We start from the raw sequence: 25,380 nt of genomic DNA, 5'->3' as shown, positions 1-25,380 counted from the left end.
CATGTTGGAACTGCTCATAAATGAGCACTGGGAATAAAAATCAAATTGTGTTGTTAGTAATTAATCTTTTTTTTCCTTCTAAAATTACCTCATTACCCCTCCCCATCCAGCAAATCACTGAAATGGTTCACCTGTGCAATTTTTGTTCAGAAAGGTATCAGTGTACGTTTACATATCATGGAGAAATGGAGACCCAACAAGGGAGAAGCAGCGTAGAAGATCTAGAAGCAGTGCCCTCCACGCTGACTTTAAACACTAAAACCTCCCAGTTGGCCACCAGTGCTGCAGCAGCAGTGCTGCCTTTACTGTTTTTGGCCTTGTCCCAGCACTTTGACTTACTGGAAGCAGCACTCTGTTGTGGCTGGGGCTGAGACATGTCCGACTGGAACGCAGTGTCCTCACACTAGTGGTATGCATCTGTGTTGGTGCTAGCATTGAGGAGGAGGCTGTGTTCTTGCCTTGTTTGCTTCCTTTTTTTGCCCATGGTGTGTTGTTTTCGTCATGTATCTTGCAGCATGTTGTCCACTCTTGTTTGAAACTGTTCCAGGATTCATGGCTTCTTTTGGGATATGTTGTTGCTGCCAAATAAACTTGATTTCTAGATGTTCTGCCTAAACTTCCTTTTCCTTGTTTCAATTTGTTAGTGCTGGTCAGCCTGCTCTTCTTTAGTAATACAAATAATTTTTTTTTTTTTTTCAGTCCTTCCCCCATGTAAATCTGTTGGATTCCACATTGCTTTCTTGTAGCTGCTGCCTGGCCAAGATTTAGGTAGCTGGTGCTTTTTGTTGTTGGTTGGTTGGGTTTTTTAGAACTTACTTTTCCTTTGTAGTACTCCTGGTTGCTGTATCTGACCCCTCCCTCTCATTTGTCCCTTACAGTTTTTCTCATAATAGTATGTCAACATCTGTACAGGGCTAGATTAATGCAGCATTCCTTTGTAATGTACTCACTTTGTCACATTTTTCTATGGTGTTTTATCTACCTTTTAACTTTGATTCCTATGATCTATATGAACTTGCTCTTTAGATTTCTGTTTTTATTTTAAATACCTAGGGAGATCTAATAGTCCGTTTAATAACACATTAGTTTGAAGTGTTATTTATCTGTACACATTTTTGTAGTTCTTCAGGAAGCTTTCATACATAGCTTATACAGTTCAGTAGTTGCTTCACTATTTGTTTCCTTCAGTGTTTTTCCCATTTTGTTATTAGAAATGTGGTGGCTAATACCAGTTGCAGCTGAATTGCTGAAGTTGCAACTTCAGTTAATGTCCAGGTAAACAAAATCAAGGCTTGCTTAGTATTTGGAAAGGAGAATTACAGGAGGTAAGAAATGGATCTTGTCACTTAAAAATAAACACTCTAAAAGCCCCCCGCCCCCATTTTTTATTTTAAGTCAGCATTGGTCCTGTGCTCCAGCCTGGAGTAACGCTGTGTTGCGTTTTACTGAGTAACGGGAAGTTTATATTGATCCTTCATGCGCATTAGCAAGTAGGGAGTTTAGTAATTACACATTGGCAAAATTCCCGTTGGGATGACTCAGTTTTCTCCCCTTGAGGTCCTTCTGAAATATCAAATGGAGACAGGAGTTTTCATTTCCTGACACTCTGAAGTGCAGTTATTGTAGACTTTGAAGTGGAAGATATTAAAAATGGCTGGTGGAAGTGAAAATCTAATTGCTATACTGCCCTCCTGGTGATAAGCCGTAAGCGAAAACAGCTCAAGATTGAAGTTAGTGGCCAAAACAGCAGATTCTGTGTAGTTGTGTCCTCTGAACAATCATAAAGTGCCTGTATTTTGAAATGTCAGTGATAGAAACCTCCTCTGGGCTCTGGCTTAGTTATTATTGACTGATAATATATAGCATATACTGTATTGAAACTTGTTGGATTTTATTCAAATTAATTCTTCTGTTGACACTTACAGTGCTGTGATAGGTGAGCGGTGAAGTTCTTGTATCTTAGCAAGGACTCCCATATTAGATTTGAATGAGTTTCTTATTCTTATAAGGAAATACTCTAGATTCCTTCTCAGTCTTTAAGCTGTTAACCTACTCCTCCAGTTCAAATCTAATTTCCAAGCACCTTTCTGTCTTTCATCGTTTCACCTTATCTGGTGCTGCTGGGCCACAGGACTACCCTTTTTATGCCTTTCTTTTGCTGTTATTCTCTGTGTGTGTTCCTCTTCGGTTTCATATCCCTAGAGATCGTGCCAAGAGAAGAATCTTTCTTTAAAAGAGACAGTACCTAATGGTAGATGGTTATGCTCTCAAATGTGCCTGAATTGCGTTGCTTTGCAATTTCTTCAAATTTGGTAAACCCTCTAATAATGAGCTGTTGTTTGCACCAGAGCTGCTTGAGATGATTGCAGAAACAAAAGTCAAGAGATAGAATTCCTTATATCTGAAAGCAGATAGAAGGATGATTCAGTTCTGCATGATGCCATCTGACAAGCTTTGTTTTTATAATTATTTTTATTTTCTTCATGCAGCGATGGAAAAAGAAAAAGCGACGTGATCCAGGAAGTGCACTAAAATTGACTGTGCAGGGCACCATGATATCCAGACAATGAAATGGATGTTTTCAGCCTCAAAATCTTCTTTACTTGCTTGCTTGTTTGTTTTACTTAAAGGGACACTTTGACTTTATTTCAACTTAGGCATCTATTTTAGAAAATAGCAGCCACTGTCCTTCTGTTTCACAGTGAGGTGCAGTTGTCCTTAAGGGGAGGCTGAAAGCCTGTAATGAATGTTGTGTTTGTTAGTCCTGATTTTAAATGAGCTTTTTATGTATAGTCAACTTTTTTAGCTGCAAATATTTTCTTTGCTCTCTGAGGGTAACATCTGTTTCTGTTGGTTTTGAGACTTGTTGAAACCATAGTAGAGTGAAAAGTCTTCATTTGTTTGACAGAGAAAGAGCATTTTAACATTTGAAAAGATTCTTGCAATTGGTAAATCTTGCAGTCATTCTGTGTACAAACATAGGAAAAAGGATCTCTTAACACTGTGTGAATCACGTTGGTCACCTTGTCAAAAGCTGAAGATGACAATTTTTGCTTCTTTTTTATAATAGCGCTTTTCCTCCCTCACTGAAAACAGCACCTATATCCTAAATCCTAGTATTGTGTTCTGATGTTTTTACATCCTGTGTATTATTTCTTCATGACTGTCTTCTGTTACAACTTATTTACAACTTTACTTGTTTTATCCTTTTGACTCCTCATACAAATTTATTGTAGAAATTACTTTCTAATGTAGAATTAGCTACATATTTGGGGAAATGGAAACTTTATAAAAGTAAGGTTCTTCAAATTTGTGTACTCTAACTGTACCAAGCTGTCTGTATAACAGTAAGCAGTATATTATGCCCATGTTTGCCTGTAAATACTATTTCCTCTTTAAGCTCATATTTTTTTGTCTTTGAGGTGGTCAGTCTTTGTACAGATCTTTGTGTATTTATGATAATATGGATATTTTTTAGGACCTGAAGATGACTCTGAATGTACATGCATCGTAAAAAAAGACTTGTCAGGTTTTGCAGTTGTATTTGCAGAACAGGGTGCAGATGTGGTTTAACACCCATACAGCTGTCCTTCCTGTAGACAGAGGCCTGTTGAAATGATGTTTTGCATAAATTTGATTTTGTTCTGGTACCATATGGCATTCTTTCAATGAATAAAACAGTATTTTGAAACAATGGTTTGCATTAAAACAGTCTTGAAAGACTTTTATGAAAATTTGTGAGGTCAGTCACACAGTCTGCATTTATTATGTTTAGACATTAATTTAGCACTTTACCTAGTACCATGTATAGTCTTTGTGGACATGGCCCGTTTTACTCCTGTGATAGGCCACCACATAATGTAATCTGGCTTTTGAGCTTACTGAGCTTCACCCTGAAAGCAGGTAGGTTCATCATGTTGCCCATTTCTGTTGGAAGCAGTTGTTAATACCTCCTCTTCAGTGGGAAGGTTTCCCCTTAATTCTAGCCTTCATTGATTTAGGTTTAGTTTATATCTATTTATTCTTTTGTCAGTATTACCCTTTAGTTCAAATAGCATCCTTTCCTTGGCATTTACCCATGGTATATTTACAGAGCACAGTTTTATTCCATCCAGCCCTTGTTTTGTTAAGCTAGGTGAACTAAGCAATTGTAAGCTCCCATTTATCACTTCCATCTGAGTGATGCTTCTCTGCACCTGATGTGCTTTCGCTTTTCTTTTATCGATAACTGGAGAACAGCGTATTCTACTATTGGCTTGCATGAAGACATTACTGTTTTCCCTGCCTCTACTGGAAATAAACATAGGGGGTTTGGTGCCTACGGTGATGGCTTATAGTCAGTCACCATGCAATCTTAATTCACTTTTCTGCCTCTTCAAATAGATGAATCCTACATTTGGAGTAAGGATTCATACTCGCATTGGAAGGCGTGTTCTTGGCCATCTTATTTAATCCCGTTCCTGTCATTTCAGTCTGCGAGTTGATTCATTTCTTCCTCTGATAATCTTGTCCTCCTTTCTGTTGACAGACATGCTGAAGATAAAATGCTGAGAAGCAGTCTTTGGTCACTAAAGAAAAATTAGATCACTCCCTGGACCAGCATTCAAGGAATCCAGTACTGAAATACTGGATTCAGTACTGAAATACTGCAAGAATGTTGTACAGAGTTAAGCCCAGGTCCATCCACGTGCATCCATCTAATTTCTGATATCTATATTTCTTAGAGTCATAACTAATAATCTCTTTTTAAATTATTTTTTCCATACCTTCTGCCTCTTGCCTTAGTTGCAAATTCTCCAATCTCTAGTTTTTCCAAGGAGGTCTGTTGCGTGATATTTTTCCTTTTTTTAAAAAAAGAAAATCTGGTGAAAAAGAAAAAGATTAGGTTTCTTGACAGTTCAACTTTTTTCCCATTTTCAACTTCCATATCTATTTCCCTCAAAACTCGTTTCACTTCCTTGTTTGTTAATTAACTTGAGAGTTATGGGTCTGTAGTTGTGTCACCTTTTTTTGTCTTTCTTGGTATTGTTTGCTAATCTCTGTGCATATCCCACTGCCGTTTTTTGATGGAATTAATCAAAATCCCTTTTAATGGATTTATAAGCTATTCTGTGTGAGGATAATCCTGTAAAGACTAGCTAGACTTTTATGAAATACAGACTCCTAGGGACCTTGGGTTTGAAAGAGGCCTTGTAGTTTTTGTTCTTGAAAGAAGTAATTTTGCTAGCAGCACCCCAGAGGACTTCATTGTTCCCCTGCCCCCATTTCCCTTTTTAAAAAATTTGCACAGCTTTCAATAAGTATGTTTTGCACATAGGCTTGCCTAATCCGTGCTATAAATGTTCTGAATAATGTAGGGCCAAAAGGTGCAGAGAAGGAACTGCAGGAATTTACAGCTAGATTAGGTCTATGGTATTTCCTCTCTCAGCAAGATGGTCCTAGATTAAACGGTCATAAATTTTCAAAAATTTAACATAATTATAGCTTTACAGGAAGTGTCGAAACCTTTACTTTCCTGCAGAAGAATCTCTTTTCTGCATTCTTACATCCATCTGAAGTTTGATATCCTACTGCAAATCTCTTCTGAAGTCATGTGCCTTCCCAGTTATGGATAAACATCATGGTATTTCTTTTGTTCGGCATTTTCATATTTGAATTTTTGCCAGGTTTTTGGCACTTTTATAATAAATTGACCTTGAACAGTGATAGTTATATAATGTCTAATAACTTCTTTTGAAAATGGGCATAGTTGAGAACCGCTTTGGAAAGCAGAAGATTCACTATCCAGATTACATAGCCTTTACTCTTCTTTTCAAGGCTGGATGACGTCTTCGCATGATTTGTGGGAGGACATGGTAATGGTCAGTGTACCACACAATACTGAGTTTTAGTGGATTTCTTCCAAACCTGGTCTCCACTGAAAATGAATCACTGCCCATTGAAACACTGTGGGAATGTGGTAAAAGGTTAATGATTCCCCAAAGAATTTAAGCATGAAAAAGGCCTTTTATATTGGTGTAAACTTGTATGTCTTTTGCAGAGCTGTTTTGATTTCAGCTGGGCTTCTTTTACATGGAGCAACTTACTACAGAGCTGACTAGAAGAGTAAGATCTCTGGCACATCTCTGTTTTGCTTGTTATAACTTGGTGAAATTCATGGTTGTGCAGGACATGATGTTAAATCGATAAGGAAGTGATTTAAAAAAGTCTCATAAAAATGAGATGCGATTTTTACCTGGTCAAGAAGGCTGTCTCAAACTGAGATTTGAATCTACTTTATGAGAATTTAGAAGAGCTAACTTGTTAAAGTTAACTAGGTACACTTCTGCTTCACATGTTCAGAACTAACCATTTTTCCATTTGGGTTTGAATTTTCTGTAAACGTGTAAAGTATGGATTTTTGTTCTAGAGGTGCTGTAATACTTCGTATGATCATAGTTTGGTAGTTTTCACTTTTCTTTGGGATGGATCTTGGGAAGTAAGACTCTTGAAAACTCAATGCTTGAATTAGGGGAGTGATTTAGACATGGCCTGCTCACTCTTGTTCTTTGTTTTAGAAAGTGAAACTCTTCTGAGATTTTCTGCTGAATAAAAAAGCTGGAATTAGGGGGTTTTGGGCCTTTCCATAGCCTCATACGTTGTACATTTCATTGAGATGTTTGGCAGTTAGAGTTTCAATTTTATGTATATTTAACTGATGTCGTGTGAAAGTGCATTTTAATTTATGTAAGCAACATTCTGCTTTTTTTAATAGATTTGCTCTTTTTCCCAAATTGCATGTCACTTTATTCCCTTTATTTAACCTTTATTCTCAAAATTATGGTTTGTGGTTAGGCTAAAAAGCTGAATCTGCATCCCTTCTGCTGAGAAATGTACCATTTCCTTATGCTTCACTTTAACTTCTCAATATTTCATTGTACTTTTGCATAGGCCAGGACAGTTTCAAAAACCCCACATAAATCAGACTGGAATAGTAGTCTTAAAGAAAGTGAAAAGAAAGGTTCCCTGATCTTCCCCAGTGCTGGAGGAGTCTTCATGCCCCCTGGTATGAGAGGTGGGCTCCTGGCTTGTTCTTGCTTTCTTCAATCTCTGCAACACGTGTTATTTCTTTTGCGTTGCATCCCAGCTTCAGCAGCAGGGATGGAGAGCAGCGGTGTCCTGCTGAAGTTCAGGCTCTTGACAAGCTTTGACAGTTGCCTATCATGCTGATCAGTAGTGGCTTCTGACTTTTTGCTTTTCTTTATCGTACCCTCTTACAGTCTTTGGTCTCACATTGTGATCTGTGATACAGCATCTCATCCAGCTGTTTCTTTGTTTGCGCAGTGACTAGCACACTAACAGTAAAGATTGAACTGCTTTCATTTGGGAATGAGTCACTTGGTGACCTTAAAGTATCCGAAGGGAGTGTGGAAGAGAGAGTTCCAAGAATAGGTTTAAGAAAAGAAAAACAAACGGCTCTTTTAAAATACCAGGCTTGAACTGTTTGGGGCTTATTATCTCCTTAAGGAATCAGGTTTTAATTCATGAGTTGTGAACCCTATTTATCTGCCTCCTGCCAAGAAGGTAAGCACCGTTGTGCTGGTTTTGGCTTGGACAGAGTTAATTTTCTTCATAGTAGCTGGTATGGGGCTATGGTTTGGATTTGTGCTGAAAACAGTGTTGATAACACAGGGATGTTTTTGTTCCTGCTGAGCAGGGCTTACCCAGAGCCAAGGGCTTTTCTGCTTCTCCCCCCACCCCACCAGCGAGGAGGCTGGGGGGGGGCACAAAGAGTTGGAGGGGACACAGCCGGGACAGCTGACCCCAACCGACCCAAGGGAGATCCCAGACCATAGGACGTCATGCTCGGCAGATAAAGCTGGGGAAGAAGAAGGAAGGGGGGACATTGGGAGTGATGGCGTTTGTCTTCCCAAGTCCCCGTTAGGCGTGATGGAACCCTGCTGTCCTGGTGATGGCTGAACTCCTGCCTGCCAGTGGGAAGCAGTGAATGAATTCCCTGGTTTTGCTTTACTTGTGTGCACAGCTTTTTCTTTACCTATTAAACTGTCTTTATCTCAGCCCATGAGTTTTCTCACTTTTACCCTTCGATTCTCTCCCCCACCCCACTGGGGAGGAGTGAGTGAGCTGCTGCGTGGGGCTTAGCTGTCAGCTGGCGTTAAACCACAACAACCATCTAAGTCAAACTTTTTACTTAATTTAGTATTTTATTACTATCCATACATGTGAAAAAAGATGAAAGAGTTAAAATGTTCTTAGCCTTCACGTAGTTAACTGTGTTGTACCAAAATTTAACTTTGCATTATGTGTGAAAGCAGAAGACAACTTCTGAAAAGGTGTAGTTTTCTGGGTGAAAACTGTTGAACCTGTCTTTAATGAGTGAATGCAGCTTCATTTATTTAAAGTGCATAGTACCCACTTCTAAATCTCTGCTTTTGGTCTCTGTCCTACAGGGAACACAGTGAGTAACCTGATTTTCATTCTACCTCCAATCTATGGTGCGATTCAGACCTATAAAGATGGCCTTGAAAAACGGTATTTAGCTGCATATTTGTGTCTTACAGGTATGTGTAAAACTTAATTTGCTCTTTCATTATAAAGGGAGCTTAGATGTGCAATGAACAATATCCAAATATTAATAAACCAAGTAGTTAAATCCAAATACTATGTGTATGAAATGTAAACCTCAATTTGTTACACTTGTTAGTATTTACAGAAAATTGGTATTTGTTGGAAGGACCTGAAGTTAGAATTCATTAAATAACTTTATGAGATTTTAAAGTGATCCTTTTCTGGCTTTAAGTCATGCTCAGTGCATCTTAGCTTACCACGTCCTTTTATGATGATTTACAGAAGATGTCTTGTGTGTCCTACTTCCAAACAGTTTCACACTATTTAATATTTTTGTGACATTTGTATGGAGTAGTAATACAAGAAATGGCCAAGATCTTGAAGGAACTGGAAAAGCATTCTTTCATGAGTTTGAACTTGTTTTCAGTTCCTCTTTAGCATATATCACCCAATGACCTAACTGCCATCATATCTGGGGAGTTTTGCAGGGACGGAAGAACAATGTGACATTTGTCCATAGGTGAACTTAAGGGTGGTCTGTTTTTTCTAAAATAGCAAAATCTGGAAAAGAACCAACTTCCTTTAAAACACTAATTATGCAACTAAAAGTCATGTTCCTTATGAGAAAAGAAGATGTTTGAAGATGGTTCAGATTTGGCAGTTTGGTCTCAAAGTAGATTTCACAGAATTTCTGTGTTTCACAGGATTTCTATGTTTGCTATAGCTCCTATCTCTGTGGAGGCTATCTTTCCCAGTCTTCTCAGTGGTAAGAGATCGGTTTATTGTAAATGTTACTTTTAAGATTGGCATACTTCTGTATTTACAAACATTGTCGAAAACCACATATCCATATGCTAAATGTATTCTTAATGCCAATTAAGCTGTAACATATACTGGGTACAACTTCGTGATTTTTCAGTTACGTCAGCTTTGCTGATACATGTGAAAGATAAGCAGCACCAATGTACAGCATTGAATGTTGTCTGAACACTTTCCAAATAGCCATTTGTAGGCATTTTATGGTTTTGAGTAATTACTCATTTTTGTCTCAGTATAAAATAGTTTGGTAGAAGGAATTCTTAAAGGTCAGATTTCCTTTTAAAAAGACAGAGAAAGAAACAGTGTGGAAGCATTTGCTGAAGCTGACTCTTCACGTGTTCCTGAATCAAAGTATCCTATACAGCCATTCTTTCTAACACCCCCCCCCCCCCCAAAAAAACCCAACAAAAAAAACCAAACAAAAAAAAACCCCTCTGTGTTTGAGACTGTCTTCACTGTAACTTGTGGCTACCTCTGTCAGTGACACTTCACTGTGTGCCACTATCTGACCAGAGTGTCAGGCTGTCACAGCAAGACTGCCCTGAGTGGGCATTTCTCGTATACTGTTTAATGTTTAAAATGTTTAAAAAAAGAAAAAAAAAAGTCTGTCTTTGATCACAATAAATACCATGGACTTCAGTTTTATACTGTTCTGGGTGTTCACGAAGGGGAGGTCAGCCTGCGTATTTGACAGCAGTGCTGGAGGGCAGTCCTGAGTTCCAGCTGGGCTCTGCTCATCTGTGACTGGGACGCCTTTGACTCCTGTCTGAAGTGATAAATGGTTGCATGGCTTGATTTTTATCTCGTATGTTGGAACCTAACATTAAAGGTCACTCCCAGAAATGTTTCTCTTCTGCTTTGTCTCTGCTTCAGTATTGGTATCGCTGAATTGAAAGACGTAAAGGAATATAGAAGGCTTTATAGTTTCTCAGTGAAAAACAGGAACAGGATGGTTCGGAATCACAAACCTCTTAATATTTGTTCTACTACAGAATAAAAGCAGCAAATGAGAAGATAAACAGAATTTTAAATATAGTTGAAATGTGCCAGGAACATTGGCATTCTTTCTGTGCATGTGTCTGAATGAGAAGCATACTGAAATCGAGGTAGAGTAAGCGTATAGAAATTTTTTTTTTAAGGAAGTACCAGAGAGAATTCTTTCCCTTTACAGTAATTTTATTTATTAACAGATTTCACTCTACTTAATTTGTAACAGACAAGCGTAGACTTAATTTGTAAAGGGATAGTGAATTTAACACAAACTTCTGATTTCACTTCAGGCGCCATGCTTCATTAAAGACCATACAGCAGAGCTTCTAACTAGCTAGTAGTGTCTAAGCGTTGTTTTGTTTAAAGTAGAAATTCTTTAACAATTCTGCTCTGAAGGTGGGGGTGGAAGGGAGGGCACTTTAGTGAGGTTTTAACAACTTTGAATCATTACTGAGATTTTACAAGATGTTAAAAGGCAGCTGTCAAAGCGGACATGAAGATTAAATCTGTTAGCATTTCAGAACATAAGAAGTGTTGTTTCTAGACATTATTTTGATCCAAATCAGCTGTTTCTTTTGGATACTTCCAGATATTTAGCTGATTGTCAGTTCCTTTGTGTTTTACCACGCTGTGTTCAGTGCTTCATTTTATACCCCACAATTTCTGTTGTTGACATTTATTTCCTCTTTGAACCAAATGCATTTTGAATTAGGGAAGCACTGTTCATTTCACATATATGCTAAGATCCAAAGTTGGCAGGACAAGAAGGGGGATTTCTAAATAACTGTTCAAATGAATTTCTTGTTCGCACTGGTGCGGAGACTGAGTTGCACTTTTCAGCACATACTTTGAGATACAGCATGCTGTTCTCAGCCCTTATTTCTGCTGCTTTTCAGCTCCAAGGGGATGTTGTCAATGAACTCAATAAGAACTGGATCTGATTTTTAACCTTCAGAGAAGTATTTCATCAACCTATAAATTATGAAGAATAATCTTAAGCAGTTGCTTTAGCATGTTGCATCTCATGAAGTAGGTGGAACAAATCATCAGACTGTCACTGCCTCGAAGAATAAGCAGTCGTTTTTGGATGGTTCCTTATGATGCTGTGGTATTGTATAAGGTTCTGCCATATGTCATTTCCTCATATATCCTGGGAAACTATGATTCCCAAATGGTTCATATTCTAGAAGGGTCTTGATTTAAAAAAAAATCAAAAATATATGTGTGTGTGTGTGTGTGTATATATATAAAAATAAATAAAAAGAGAGTGTAACTATTTTGGACTGAGAAGACAAGAAAAAAAGTCAATGGATTTATATACTTTATTACATGCTTTACTTGAAATTTGGAAGGATTGTTCTGTTGTGTATTTCTTTGGCCTGTTTAGTAGGACTCAGTCATTCAAGCTGTGCCAAAGTGGAGGGAGAAAAAGAATGCCAGAAGTTTTCTACCTTAGACATGGCCACAGGAACTCGTAAACACCTTACAGAGTTTCACTGGAAACGAATTTCAGTATCTGTGAAAATAGTTGTTAGAAGCCCTTCAGTCAAAGTTAATTCTCTTATTCTTATCTAACAGCCGTACAGAAGGTGCTTAGGCCATGTCGACGTTAGTAAATCAAATGTGCTCGGGAACATTCCTGAGTGCTGAAGCCAAATAGTGTGGAACAGCCCATGTCTGTTCGTCTTAACCTCTGAAACAAGGTGACCGCATACAAATTCCTTGCTGGGCACGGGTCCTGGACTCTTCTGGCTGCTAGGCTGTGCCTGGGAGCTGCTCGGGGAAAGTGCTAGTTGGAACAGGCCGGATTCACGCCACAGACTGTTCTAACAATTCAGTATTGCATATGGTTGCATTATAGTGTCTGGGAACAGTCCCATGCTTGAGTTTACTTGTAGAGCTGTACCCTTGGAATAACTAAGGTCTCTCCTGTCTCTTACACTGTGGAGGGAAACCATTACAAAACAAAGTAATTCAATAAAAATTGTTCATTTAATTCTACTTTTTCATCTCGTTTCATTCTTTGACTGTTTACGATGCAGTATGTTGTTGTCTATTTTTGGTTTAGTTCTATCATTGCAAAAAACCATAGGTGAAATTCGGCTCCAGATTCAAACACCTAAACTTGTGTGTCTACCTGTGCAGAGTGGTCTGTCTCCCATTGCATTCAGTAAAGCCTAGAGAATCATTTGGCTCATCTTAAAATATCCCCTTATATTTGGCCAGCTGAATTACTCTTTATAATGCTATTCTCTTTAGTGGAAGCTTTGACACCTAGTTCATGTGTAGATACCTAAAGAATGGTGTTTGCATTTGAAGCATCCTTCCTTTAGAAAGTTTTCATACAGTACTTGTACAGTTTAAATTCAAACTACATCTGTGAAATCATAATACACTGCTTTTTCTATAAAGGCTTTAGTCTTTTGATAAGAATTTTGAATGCTGATGGATAGTCTTATATTGAAATAAATTACTACTGATTATGTGATTCTTCCTAAAACTATTGAAAAATTCATAGGGGGGTATTTGTATCCCTCTAGGGTTCAAATCCTGAGAGTATATGTGGTTCATATATGGAGCTGGATCTCGTGTATAATTGGATATTTCTAGCATGAATATTGCCTTGAAGTCTTTGACAGTGTTGAAGCACAGTGAAATAACTGTGTATGAAGTAAAGTCTGCAGATACATTGCTTTTACATCATCACTAACACAACTGTTTTATCAACTGGCAGTAATTACACATTGTGTTTGCTGCAGGACAAAAAAGACCATGTTAGTCTACATATAGCAGCTAACCTGACTTTGGATTTCCAGTCTTTTTAAGTGCTGTTCCAATCTCATAATATTGTGACTTAATGTGTATTTTGTGCTTAATATATAATTTATGTATATCCCCTGTAACTTGAGAGGTTTGTTGATGTAAAAATGCTGAGTGACTTGTAGTATCTATGAAAAGTGAGTTACAGTAGTTAGAGAGTAAATGGTATTGCTTCAGATGGTGTTAAAACTTCCCAACCGATATGCAGCTTTTAGTGAGTTAAGCTCCTTTGCAAAAGTAAACACCTAAAATTATAACTGTAACCCTTGCTTACAAGATAAGAAGCAAATCTATTGCTCAGTTTGTCAATGGCTGTATGGGAAAGTTGCTTCTATTGAAAATTGGTGTAATCGCAGTGATTGTGTTCACTCATATTTGGAAAAGTACAAAGCTGGTAGAACATCCCATTGCAGTGATAGCTTTTGTGAAGTCAATATTCCTTAGAAATGTCTTGATCCTGAAGTTACATGATGAGAAGTATATCTAAAGATAGCTGCATTCCTGTAGAACTGCAGGTAGAAGCTACATGCAAAGATACTTGAGCTTAAATACTAAACGGCTATTTACCAGAGACAAATAACATGTCAAGCCCCTTGTAAGTTTACAAGTTAGACTTTCAAGTGTGACAAGAAGGTAGTGTGCTCTGGGCATAGCAGAGGAAATAGAGATTTCCTTGCAGTCCTTGGCATGTGATAGGCGTTTCCTCTTTTTACTTTGCAATGTTTTCAGCACTGAACACTAACCCTGCATTAAACCACAAGACAGCACCTCCAACTAGCACAGCTCTTGGCCCGGTGAGTGCAGTATTAGATATTAGTTCCCTTCTGCTGAAGTTTGCCAGTTATATAGAGAAGTTAGTGAAGCAGAGTATGACATATGCTTCAGCTGCTACAGTTCAGTTCATTATCTCTTAATGCAGTTTCCTTCTTCCTCCTTTTTGAACAGATTCATGAAGCTTTTTGTACAATTCTGTGTTAAGATACAACGTATGCCAAAGGTAGCAAATGAGAAACTTGGTTCTTGGCTCATTCGATCTCTAGATGTAAAACATTTTAAATTTATTCCTCTGCAATGTAAAACATACTTTTTTAAGTTATGCCTTTGCAATAAGCAGGTATAAATGGGATATGTAAAGAATCATGTTTCATTCTTTAGTCTTCATTTAAACCATCTCTTCAAAAAGATGCTATTGTGTACAGTTACCACAATAGTGTTTGAGGAAATGTGTCTATGCAGTCTTGAGAGGGAGAGTGTCATCTGACAAATAATCTAGTCATGTAATTTCTAGTCATGTAACATCCTGGGTTATCTGCTGAATGCACTTAAATACCAAACAGACTTGACCGTGTTCATGAGCTCTGTCAAGATTGCAGCAAGCAATATTACTGCCATTTCCAGTAGAGGTTTTTATTCTAGGAAGGACCATATGATGAGTCCCTGTAAACTTTTCTTGTTTCAGATAACTATTTTATTCCTACACAATATAGATAAGCATTGCTCTCCAATGCATAGTAAAATTTCATAATCAAAGAAACCCCAAGTGTGATCATTACACAGAAGCAAGAGTTTTTTTTATTATTTTTAGAAATTAATTATAGTCACAGGATTAATGACCTGAAACACTAATATCTGCAGCTTTCTTGATTTTTGCAAAGACTGGAAAGGAAAAATAATCGAGAAATAACTACTCCTAATCATATAGGAGGAAGGGGAGGAGCTCAGTAGCTGATTGTTGAGATTTTTTTAACCTCACTAACATTAACAAGAAAACCCAAACCCCCTAAAAAACAACAACAAAAACAACTCTAACAACATATTTTGTTAATTTAAAATCAGTTGAAAATTCTTATGCAATGATTTTGCCCGTATTTGAAAATTACACTTGTTACAAATGTAAGAGTTTGTATCACAAAGATACTGAAATCACAGTGACAGCCAGGATAATGGATGGTACTGTTTTAATGAAGATCTTAGTGTTTTTTTTTCTTCAGAATGAACATTAATTGTGATATATTCTGTATACGTAGAAAAATGGCTATGAGAATTTCTCATTAAAATCTCAATGAAGGTGAAAAACAGTTATTGCTTATTGTTTGGAAAGATTTTTCAGAAGCAAAACAATTTAATCGGAACTTAGAGAAGTGCATATAGTTGTTTATGTTTTGGTAGACAGCCATGCTTAATTTTCCCAGAGAATTAATGACATTAAAGTATTTGGCAATAAGTTTTTAAATGTAGCTGTATTACAGTTTTATGTTTCAGTAAAGTTACATTCTTAGGTATTTCATTTCATTGAGTACATGTAATAATCACAATTCTAGCTTAATAGTATCTAAAGAAACATCTCCAGACATGTGTATCAACTGTCTTGGGAATCCTTTACAAAATGTGCAGTTTGTTAGATAAAGGTCTGTTTATGTAGCAATGAAATCTAGCTGTTGTGTGTAGAAAAGGTTATGCTCTTGCAGCAAAGCACAGCAGCACTACCCAGTGATCAAGGCTTGAGTGCAAATTACTTAGCTTTCGCTGAAACTAGAGTCTGAAGTAAAACATCATTTCTTGAAGGAAGACAAGACATCGCATTAATGTACTTGTTCTTGCAAAATAAAAATGAGCTGGTGTTTAATGAGAGTGTTTAACTGATAACATTTCAAAGTAATGAATGATACATTAAATACTCTACCAGCTTTGCTCTAAACAGTGAAATCTAACTTCCAAGAAACATTGTCCTTGTCTAACTGAAAAAGCTGTGTATAAGCAAAGTATCTAACTCATAAATTAATTTCAGAAGTAAATTCAGAGTTTAAAAATAAAGTATTAAAAATAAATAAAAATCATTACACAGTAGGCTGAGCTTCCAAGAATAAGGCTCGGAAATGGTGATCGTGTTTCACAAAACAAATCCATACTGCGTGCGTTTTGTTTGTTTACCCTGAATTTCTAGTTCTGAGTTCTAGTAGCAATTCAGTTCTGCTTCTAGAGCTGACAAAAAGGTCCTTGTAAAATTTACCTTATAAAACTGGACAATAAGCAGAAGTATCACAGCCTTTCAGGAGTATTAGCAGTTGAATGATGCTTTGCATTATAGAAGGATTGAGGCAGATAAATCTTAATGTACTTAAAAGAAGAAAAAAAGAGAAATAGAATGATAATGTTCCATTCATTCTTGGTTCCCTCCAATCCTGTCCTCACTGAGATTATACCAGTTCGTAGGAGACAGTATTGAGAGGAGGGAAAGAAGACACCCACCCTCCAAACAACAATAAATTCAAAGACATCACTGATGACTAAACTATAAAGTAGGAGGCTGTGGAAAATTGGGGGTTTGTCCCTGAAATGGGATGCTGATGTTCTAATTTTTTTCCCAGTAAAGTTCATGCATTTAAGTTGATGTACCTGAAAGTTTTACATGCAGACTTTTATGTTAACCATAGTTTTGATTTGTTTTCAGCTGTGGGATTAGGATCTTGGTGCTTCCACATGACCCTGAAGTATGAAATGCAGGTGAGTATTGATAAGTAGCTGTAAATGATTTTATGTGTGTATGTCACTATATAGTCATATTGCCATTTCTTGACTAGATGAAACTTTATATAGCATGAGTTAATGTACCTTAATTATCATTGCACATGACTCCTGCTCTCAGCAAGAGAGTAGCGGAGGTCTTGTTTATTAGATGTTTTCCACTGATAGATATACAGGAATATATACTTGCATCTAAAATAAGGGCTATAATCAATTGTTTACATTGATAGAAGACGCTTTATCCTTTGGGAAATCATACTATCTTTTTACTAGAGTTGTTATTTTAAAATTCCTACAGCTTTGGCTTAATAGCAAGCAGTATAGACTAGAGATGTTTATTGTATCCTTTTTTTTTCATCCTAATGTTTTCTATTGTTTTTTATTTATCTAGATGTACCTGTAGCATTAATAATGAAGTCAGTATTTTCTGAGTAGCAATAGTGGAGTCTTCCTTTCTCTCTTTTATTCTCACGTAGAAGGCATTCTGTAATAAATCACTGAGCATAAGGATTTGGTCCTGGTATTTCCCATTTTCAAAAGGGACACAAGGAGTCTTGTCCTGTTTCAGGTCTGAGAAGATTAAGGAAGTCTTTGAATCAAAGTCAGGGTGAAGTGGGATTCAGTTCGAAATTAAGAAACCTACATTTAAAAGTGTATGCTGGAAGTCTCTGCTCCCACCGTAGTCAATGGAAATACAGTTAAGTCAGTGGAGTTTAGAGAGCCAGTCAGCTGGGCTGTATCTTTCTCCAGACTCCATTGGCAGTCTTCAGTAATATTTGTTTGTCTGAATATAGTTGTTTAGTGTCATTTTAGACCCTGTGCGTGTTCTATCTGGCCTCCAGCTGCCACCCCAAAAAGGTGCAGCTCTCTTAGACCCCCTTGTCACATCTGCCAGTCTTGGGTGGGTGTATTGGAGATGACGGAGCATCTCAGGTGGCATTAGGTGCCTATGCTGTGGCAACGGAATTGAGTCCTGGATTTCTGCTGATCATAATGGGACCTGAGACCCTCCATATGCGGATACCAAAAGTTATGTGTCTTAATCTTGAACTGAATTACAATCCGTAGTGATGCTTGCCTCCATAATGCTCAGTTTTATATCTCTGGCACGTGCTGGAGACTGTCAGCCTCCATGGAGCATACTTTTGCCACCATGTCAGAATATTTGGTGCTTTTCTTGGCATGAAGAAGGTGGTTTCTAGATCGATTTCGCCACTCCCTCCCAAACTGGGGTGTGATTTACCTATATTCTCTTCAGTGGTGAAACTGCCTTGAATTTCCACCTTTTCATCTCTCTTCCCTCAGCTTCTTGTTCCTAACCCTGCCAGTGTTTCAAATCCTCTTCCTTACACTGATGCAGAGGTGAGCACGGCCACCCTGAAACCCAGATCATTAAAATGATCCAGGCTTAAAACATTCTTATATGGGGTTTGTTTGTTTGGTTAGGGTTTTTGTTTGTTTGTTTTTTGTTTTGGTTTGGTTTTTTTTCCTATGTAGAGGCTATTTCTGACTGGTGTAAAAGGCTTTGTGTGAGGCAGAGAAAGTACATTTATTATTTTGGCAGCCAAGTGAGATCTGCAAGTGACCCATAATTACTCTGATGGCTAGCTCTTTTCTTGTTCACTTTATCTTTCGTTCTGATTAAAAGTCAGCATTGATAGCTGTTCGAAGAGATTTTTTTTTTTTGGACATTTGTTTCACAGTCTTAATACTGTAAATGGTTAATTCAGATTGCTTAATAAAGATAAATGCGAAAGCTTCTGGTCTTGAAAGCAGTTTAGAATACTTTTGAAGCGATCACCTTCCATTTTCTCTTATTTTTATGGGAATCTGCTTGATTGTGCATTCCTCAAGAATCCAAATGCTTAGTTAACCAGCGAAATCAGCTCACCAAGTTCTCTTCTATCCATGTGTCTTCATTGTTCAGACATGTTCAGACATGCTGTTGACAGTATTTTGGGAAGCATTAATTCCTTTGGATACAGAAGCCATTGTCTTCTGCAAGCAAATTCTAACTACGATCTTTTGAGAGGCTCTTTGGTGTTACCATTATGTCCCTGAGATGCTGCCAGCATATGAATTTCAGACTGTAATCAGCTGTCCAAATTTGAAAAATTTTGCTATGTTGTATTTCTTATTCTCTGCCCCCCCCCCTTTTTATTTTATGAGGCCTTAAATGACTCATGCTTTTAAAGAGCTGCATGAATTTATCCTGCAGCTAATTCCTATCAGACTTGGTAAAGCATATCACTAAACTTAGAAATAACTATTAGTATAAAGCTGAATTCAGCTACTGCTTCTATTTTTTCCTCTCTAAGGCATCACAGCAAAGGTAAACTATGGGATGGCAAGGTTCCACCTAACATGCCTGTTAGCTTCAGCTGCTATCTATGTTCCTGATACTTTTTTGTGCTACCTGTTGTGGTCCCTGACCCTGTAATGCACAGATTCAGAGGTTTAAACCTTTTTCTGCAAGGTTAGCTGTGTGCTGGATCAGCTGTTGGAACTGGCTTACTGTGGGTCAGACGAGTTTGACTGCCTCACTCGAGAGAAATAGTGGGAGTCTGGGTGAAGAAGCAAGACCTGCCCTTTCAGTGGCAGCTAGTCAGTAGATCTGTTTAGCAGTATTGTGAAACATTTCCTGAAGTTTCTATGACCAAAACCACAAAAAGCTAATAGTTCACACTCAGGATAATACATCTCTCCTTCCGTAAAGAACCAGATCACTTTTTTTCCCAGTATGAAATTTCAAAACGGAAAGAAATTTTTTGCCAGTGCAGTTAGAAAAATTCTCCCAAACCAAGCAGAGTTAGGCTGGCTTTATAAAAGGGTTTGTGTAAGCTGCTATTGCTCTTAATGTGTCTCATTATTCGGAAAAACATGGTTGTGAACTTGTTAAGTATGTTGTACCAGTAGTTGGAAGGTAATTTCTGTACAGGCATGACCATCAACAACTTTCAGAGTGATGGTGGAAAAAGGTCAAAATCTTGTTTGCATCCAGTTCTTTTTTTTCTTAGGAAAGAGTCAAACCTGGTATAACAATACTAAGATGCCTAACTATTAAGGTTTGCTTAACATATTAGAAATCAGAGGCTGTGGATCTTCATTGATCCATTTGTATACTTTTGTATTTTCATGATTTTCAGTCCTTCATAAGAGGAGGTAAGTTTAACTCTATGTTTATGAGCAGAAATTTGTTAATGTTTTTTGAGAAAAGTTTTAGAATAAAACAATGCTATGATTTTTTTTTTTCCCTTTAATGATAATTAAATGGCAATTTTGAGTGTTACCTGTTCTTGAGAAATCACCCCTCTTGTGATTACTATTTTAATTCCATCTCCATTAAGGTAGCAAGTTCCTGGAGAAATAACTGTTTTAGTTGTAACATGCCAGTCTTCTCCTGAAGTATAAAAATTATTTAAGACAATAAAATAGTATATGGCAGCAATAATTTGGGGGGAAAAAAGGCAAACAAGAACCCCAAAACAAACAAACCAACCAACCAATAAAACCTGTGTCTGAATTACAACAATGTAAGAAATTTCCAAACTTGTGATGTGCTTGCATGTTTACTTCCTAAGGTACTTAATAATGGGCTAAAGTTCTATTTTAGGTTATGGAAAAAATGTATTTGAGTTTCTCTGTGAAGTTTGTACAGAAGGAAGAAATGCTATGGGCTGTATTGAGCAGGCTATAAATGGGGTGGTTTTATTCAATCTGACTTTACAAAACTAATTCGTATAAATGTTTAAAGAGGTATGAACAGCAAAAATCGCATGATTCTTTGAAGGTGTGGGCTTTTTATGAAACGTAATATTCAAAAGATTCAGAATAATAAGCTTATTAATGCAACAGACTTTCAGTAGTTGAATAGGATTTGACACTGCTGCATACTGAAGTACAGTCAAGGTGGATAGCCAAATGACTTAAAACCTTCTGTTTTCTTAAGACTTATATGTCCTTGATTAACTTACACAAGCGTGTGAGTTAAAACTAGTTTTCATGTTCTGATGTCTCTGCTTTTTGTAGCTGTTGGATGAACTGCCAATGATATACAGTTGTTGTGTGTTTGTCTACTGCCTGTAAGTATTTGTTAAATGTTTTTTTCTGAATATTTATGAAATAGTAACTCTTGAAATGTAGAATCTGTGGAGCCCAATCTAGTGTATAGTGAGGCTGACACTGAAGCTTCTAATGATTTCAGTGAGATCTCAGTTTTGCTAGCAGTATAGCATTATGATGTGGCCATTAGAGCACCAGGCTGGCTTTAGTGCTAGTTTTTCCTAATTTAGAGATGTTTAACCAGTGTTTGTTTAGCAGGAAAAAAAGTAACTCTTGTTAAAGACTTTGTGTAGTATACAAGCAGAGCTCAGTGTTACTTGGTATGTAAACAGCAGACATAATAAAATCAGTTTCAGTAACACCTACAAAATTATCAACGTTATAATTTATTTGAGCTGTATTTCTATGATGTAGTCTGACCCAAATGCAAATTTCAGATTTCTGGTTAAACCTGCTTTCCACTCATCTGGAAAATTAAAGAAAAAACATTTTATGAAGAGTTGCGTGCATACTCTGTGGAGAGTGTCTTGGAACATGCATGAGAGCTTAATGCCATGCCAGGATGTTTTCTCCCATTTAATTTTGGGAGCAATGTAGCTTTTGGCAACTGTAAAAGATACTGTAAGTTGGCTTTTTCTTGCCTGTTGCTGCAAGGCCTGGATTTAACATGATTTGTTCTGTCACTTGGAAAATCCAAATGATAAATCAACTTGTTGCAGACAAAAAGACAAAAAAAAATGTCTTTTTGCTTTTGAACATATCAAATATTCAGCAGTTGAGAATTGGAATATCTTTGGTGAAGATTACTGGTAGCTTGCAATGGAGATGCGGGTTTAGTCCTATAGCATCCCATCTGTGGAAATTACCATCGGTTTGTGATTCATACGTAAGTATGATTTGTGCAAACTCAGGACCAGAATCATAATGCCTCTGTTAGTGGAAATATTTCCATTGTAGCTCCCCATCTCCTTGAAATTGCCTTTGCATTTATTTTGTCTGATTTGAATGTGATTGGGGAAAAGGATGAGAAGTGGCTATAAAAATCTGTTTGAAAAAATAATCATGCTTATTTTGTGCAATGGTTATTCTATTATCTTCAAAAGCACTGGAGTCTGTTACTGCATTTATAGCTCTAATAAGATTCTGTGTATGTATGTTTGGTAGTAATTAAAATGTTCTGAAGAATGAGCTAATGTTTAGTTTAGGAGGCCTTTAATAATCGTTTTGGTTTTCTTGAAGGTAGGTGGCGGGGTGGTTCTGAACGGGACATTCCCTTATGCATTATTCAGTCCTACTGACTCTCAAGCTGTGTAATTACATTGGCAAGCCATTTTGCAATGTAGCACATTGTGCTGTCTTGTAGATTTTTTTTTTTTCACCAGATAGTCCTAAATGTTTTTTCTTTCTTTACTTTTATTCATCTATGATGGTGTCTGTTTCGAAAAGTCTATAAACAAGTAAACTAGGCAGATGTAACTTGGAGTTATTAGGGCTAAAGGAAGTTGTCTATATGATTTTGTGCTTCTCAAAGTTCATTTTTGTTGGTTTTTTTTTTAGACCTTTTTTCTGATGGAGATATGGACTGAGATATGTGTGCGTAATTCCATCACAACTGTGACTGAAGTGTAGTGTAGAGATTGTGAAGCTAATTTTAATTAGTTGTTGTACATACTGGGAGCAATTAGCTTTTTTTATTTTCCACTTCTACCAGTACCCAATTTAGCAAATTTACTGCACTGTGACTGTAGTAAAGCCATAAATAATCTGCATTTTAACAGATCTCTAGAGTTCACTGTTTGTAAGGCAGTGCCTTTCCTACACTGCCTTTAGCTCACAGATGTAATGTTTTTTGGCAGCTGTATTGCATTTTAAACTCATTTCTGATTTGCCATCTATTATCACCCCTTAAGCACCTTCTGAAAACACTTCTGCTTCCCAAATGCTTTCCACTGACTGGTTATTTTTTGTATATGCGTGAGCTTACTGGGTTTTTTTGCACTAAATTTTTTTAAAAAACATTTATTGGTAAAAGTGTGAATTTTTATATTAAAATAACACATCTTTATTGGAGGAGCTACAATTTCTTGAAGGGCCTAAGACTCAGATAAATTTTCTCACAAATTCTGTGATAATATACCTTGAAAAATGCGTCCTTTATATGGTAAGTGATGAATGTTATCGCTCTCCTTTATGTTCTGTTCCAGGTATGAATGTTTCAAGTACAAGAACACAGTCAATTATCCACTGCTTTTCTTGTTAATAACATACAGCTTCGTAGTCAGCATAGTAAGTAACTTTTTCTAATACAGCATTTTCACCTGTAGGTTGACAGTTTTCCTGCCAGTGAAGGAACATTACACAGGCAGTACTGAATCTCTTTTGCTTCCAGCCAAGATGGACAAATTATTCTTTTGTTGGGAAAATTATGGGATGGGCAGAGAAACCTGAAACCTTTCTATCTAAACCACCGTATAGAACAAATGAAGAAGAAAAGTGGTAATCCAGTTGCTAGAATAGGAATGTGAGAATAACAGTCACCGTTGACTTGTTATGAGACCTTGGACAAGTGGCATTCCTCAACTTCCCTCACTTTAATTCATCTACAGAAATGAGAATAGTTCAACAGACTGCAAAAAGTGAACTGTGATAGACAGTCCAGGATATTGACTGGTGTTTTAAAATACAGCCAGAATAAGAAAGGAACTTAGCTGTTAAAAAAAATTAGAAGAACTTTAACTGTGTCATGGCTAACTTGATTCCCTTTCTCAGTCCAGTGTGCTCCCTTTATGAATAAAATTAGTTTTGTGCTGGCTGTCAACCACAGATGGAATCTCCTTCATTATTTTTATTGACAACCATTTCTTAAAAAAAAAAAAAAAAAGAAAAAAAGAACTATTATAGGTCATGTTCTGCCTTCAAATGCTTGCCTGTTCTCTTCTGTGCTTCCTAAAAATTTTTACACTTGTGGCATGTTACACCGAAGGTCTACTGCCCTTCTGTCTTCAAAAGCAGAAATTAAATGAACTGCATTAACAGTAGGAAGAACTACTAGTTTTTTGTAAGATGAATTGAAATGTTAAAGCATTGTCAAAAACATTAATAATAGCAAATCAAAGTAGAGTACATTTTCTTCTTGAATGCATATCAAGAATGTGTCTGGTAATTTCTGCATCTTAATTGTTTTTGTGTGTGTTGCAACTCTATTAAATGAGGCGATTTTAGATGTTAATGTCTCTATTTGTGCTTCTTAATTTAAAATAATTCCACAGTTAAAACCCCAGGTTTTGCCAGAGGAAACTTCAAATGTTTAATCAACTTTAATGGTGCATGGATAGGCACTTGTGTCTTGACTCTAACAGAACAAGTCTTGGCAATATTTAGATGAATAATGTTATGATCGTTCTCTGTTGCAAATTATTTCTCTTCTTTTTAATCTTTCCAGGTTTACCTAAATTTGAAAGAGCCTGTATTCCATCAGGTAAATCTTGCTCTTTTGGAGTAGCTAATCTTGCTTTTCAACTATGCTGTTTTAGAGGAATGTTTTACAGGATTTTATAGCTGTAAGGAAGATGGAAGGCAAGCACAATTTGCCTTTTGCTTTTTCTTCAAGCGGTATTGTTGCCTGTCATGTTGCCATCCTCTTATGTGGTGACCTGAAAAACTAGAATGGTTTAATGCATGTTTTGTTTTAGCATTTGACCTAATATTTCACATGGTTTTCATCAGTGGCAAGTGTAATGAGGTGACCCTCACTATGGGCTAAAGTGTATGTGAGAGGGAGAGCTTAATGAGTCCTGGTCTGCTTCTTTCCATTAGCAGCTGCTGTGAAACTAGCTTGGTTAACGTGGCTTGGGTGACTTAGCACCATGTTCTTCTCTCCCTTTAACATATTCGTTTGTTGGGGTTTTTTTTAACTACGCAGTTTTACTTTGTGTAAATTCAAGCTGAATTTAAACACAGAATGTCTTCTAGGGTTATGTAGCAGACTGGTTGTTATGGTCCTACTGGTTTAATGGCGTATTTGGTACAGGTTCATTTTGTAGCAGCCCAAGAGTATTAATATGCATCCACTGCCTGTGGGAGTAAGACTTGTATCACTTGCCTCTTTACAGGAGGTTAGAAATCATGCTTGTTTATGTATCCTATGAGTTCTGTTCCCTCATTTCTGATTTTTTTTTGATTAGGGGTAACAGCTGAAAAATTGCCAAGCAAAAGCAGTGGAGCTCTTTGCAGGACAAAGCTTTAAAGCCTTTATTTCTGAAATTGGTAGTGCCATCGCTTGTCAAAATGTGCCTGCTGCATCAGCAGTTGTAAAAATGATACGTGATTCCTGTTGGTGGATTAGCGAAGCACTGATGAATAAAATAAATTCCCAGCTGCTCCAAATAATCTCTCCTAGAAACATGATTTGTTACTCCACCTATAGATAAAAAGAGAAACTTGAGGGGGGTGTGGTGTTGTTTGATAATGTTAATTAAATTCTTTTTTTTTTTCCCCTACTTACATTTCTGTCAGGAAGATACTGGCTGGGGTGAAAGCAGCAATTTCTGATGCTTTTACTGAGCTGGATATAACTGGTTTTGAATGAAGTGACTT

General features: G+C 37.0%; 1 protein-coding gene across 2 annotated transcripts in view; it reads left to right on the top strand.

Moving 5' to 3' along the window:
• Nucleotides 1-25,380, top strand: part of ACER3 (alkaline ceramidase 3) — a 54,927-nt gene that overhangs the window by 13,242 nt on the left and 16,305 nt on the right. Inside the window, exons 2-6 of one of the 2 annotated variants that reach the window (XM_010576610.1) lie at nt 8,451-8,561; nt 16,649-16,701; nt 20,752-20,804; nt 22,989-23,070; nt 24,227-24,262. In XM_010576610.1, coding sequence (XP_010574912.1) covers nt 8,451-8,561; nt 16,649-16,701; nt 20,752-20,804; nt 22,989-23,070; nt 24,227-24,262 — 335 coding nt within the window. The remainder of the gene's footprint in view (nt 1-8,450; nt 8,562-16,648; nt 16,702-20,751; nt 20,805-22,988; nt 23,071-24,226; nt 24,263-25,380) is intronic. The other variant, XM_010576611.1, reaches the window with a different exon arrangement.

The sequence above is a fragment of the Haliaeetus leucocephalus genome, unplaced genomic scaffold, assembly GCF_000737465.1.
Source record: "Haliaeetus leucocephalus isolate CR32 unplaced genomic scaffold, Haliaeetus_leucocephalus-4.0 Scaffold536, whole genome shotgun sequence".
In the NCBI taxonomy this organism is placed as follows: domain Eukaryota; kingdom Metazoa; phylum Chordata; class Aves; order Accipitriformes; family Accipitridae; genus Haliaeetus; species Haliaeetus leucocephalus.
The sequence above is the reverse complement of the archived record's forward strand: the minus strand, read 5'-3'. Positions and strand labels throughout refer to the sequence as shown.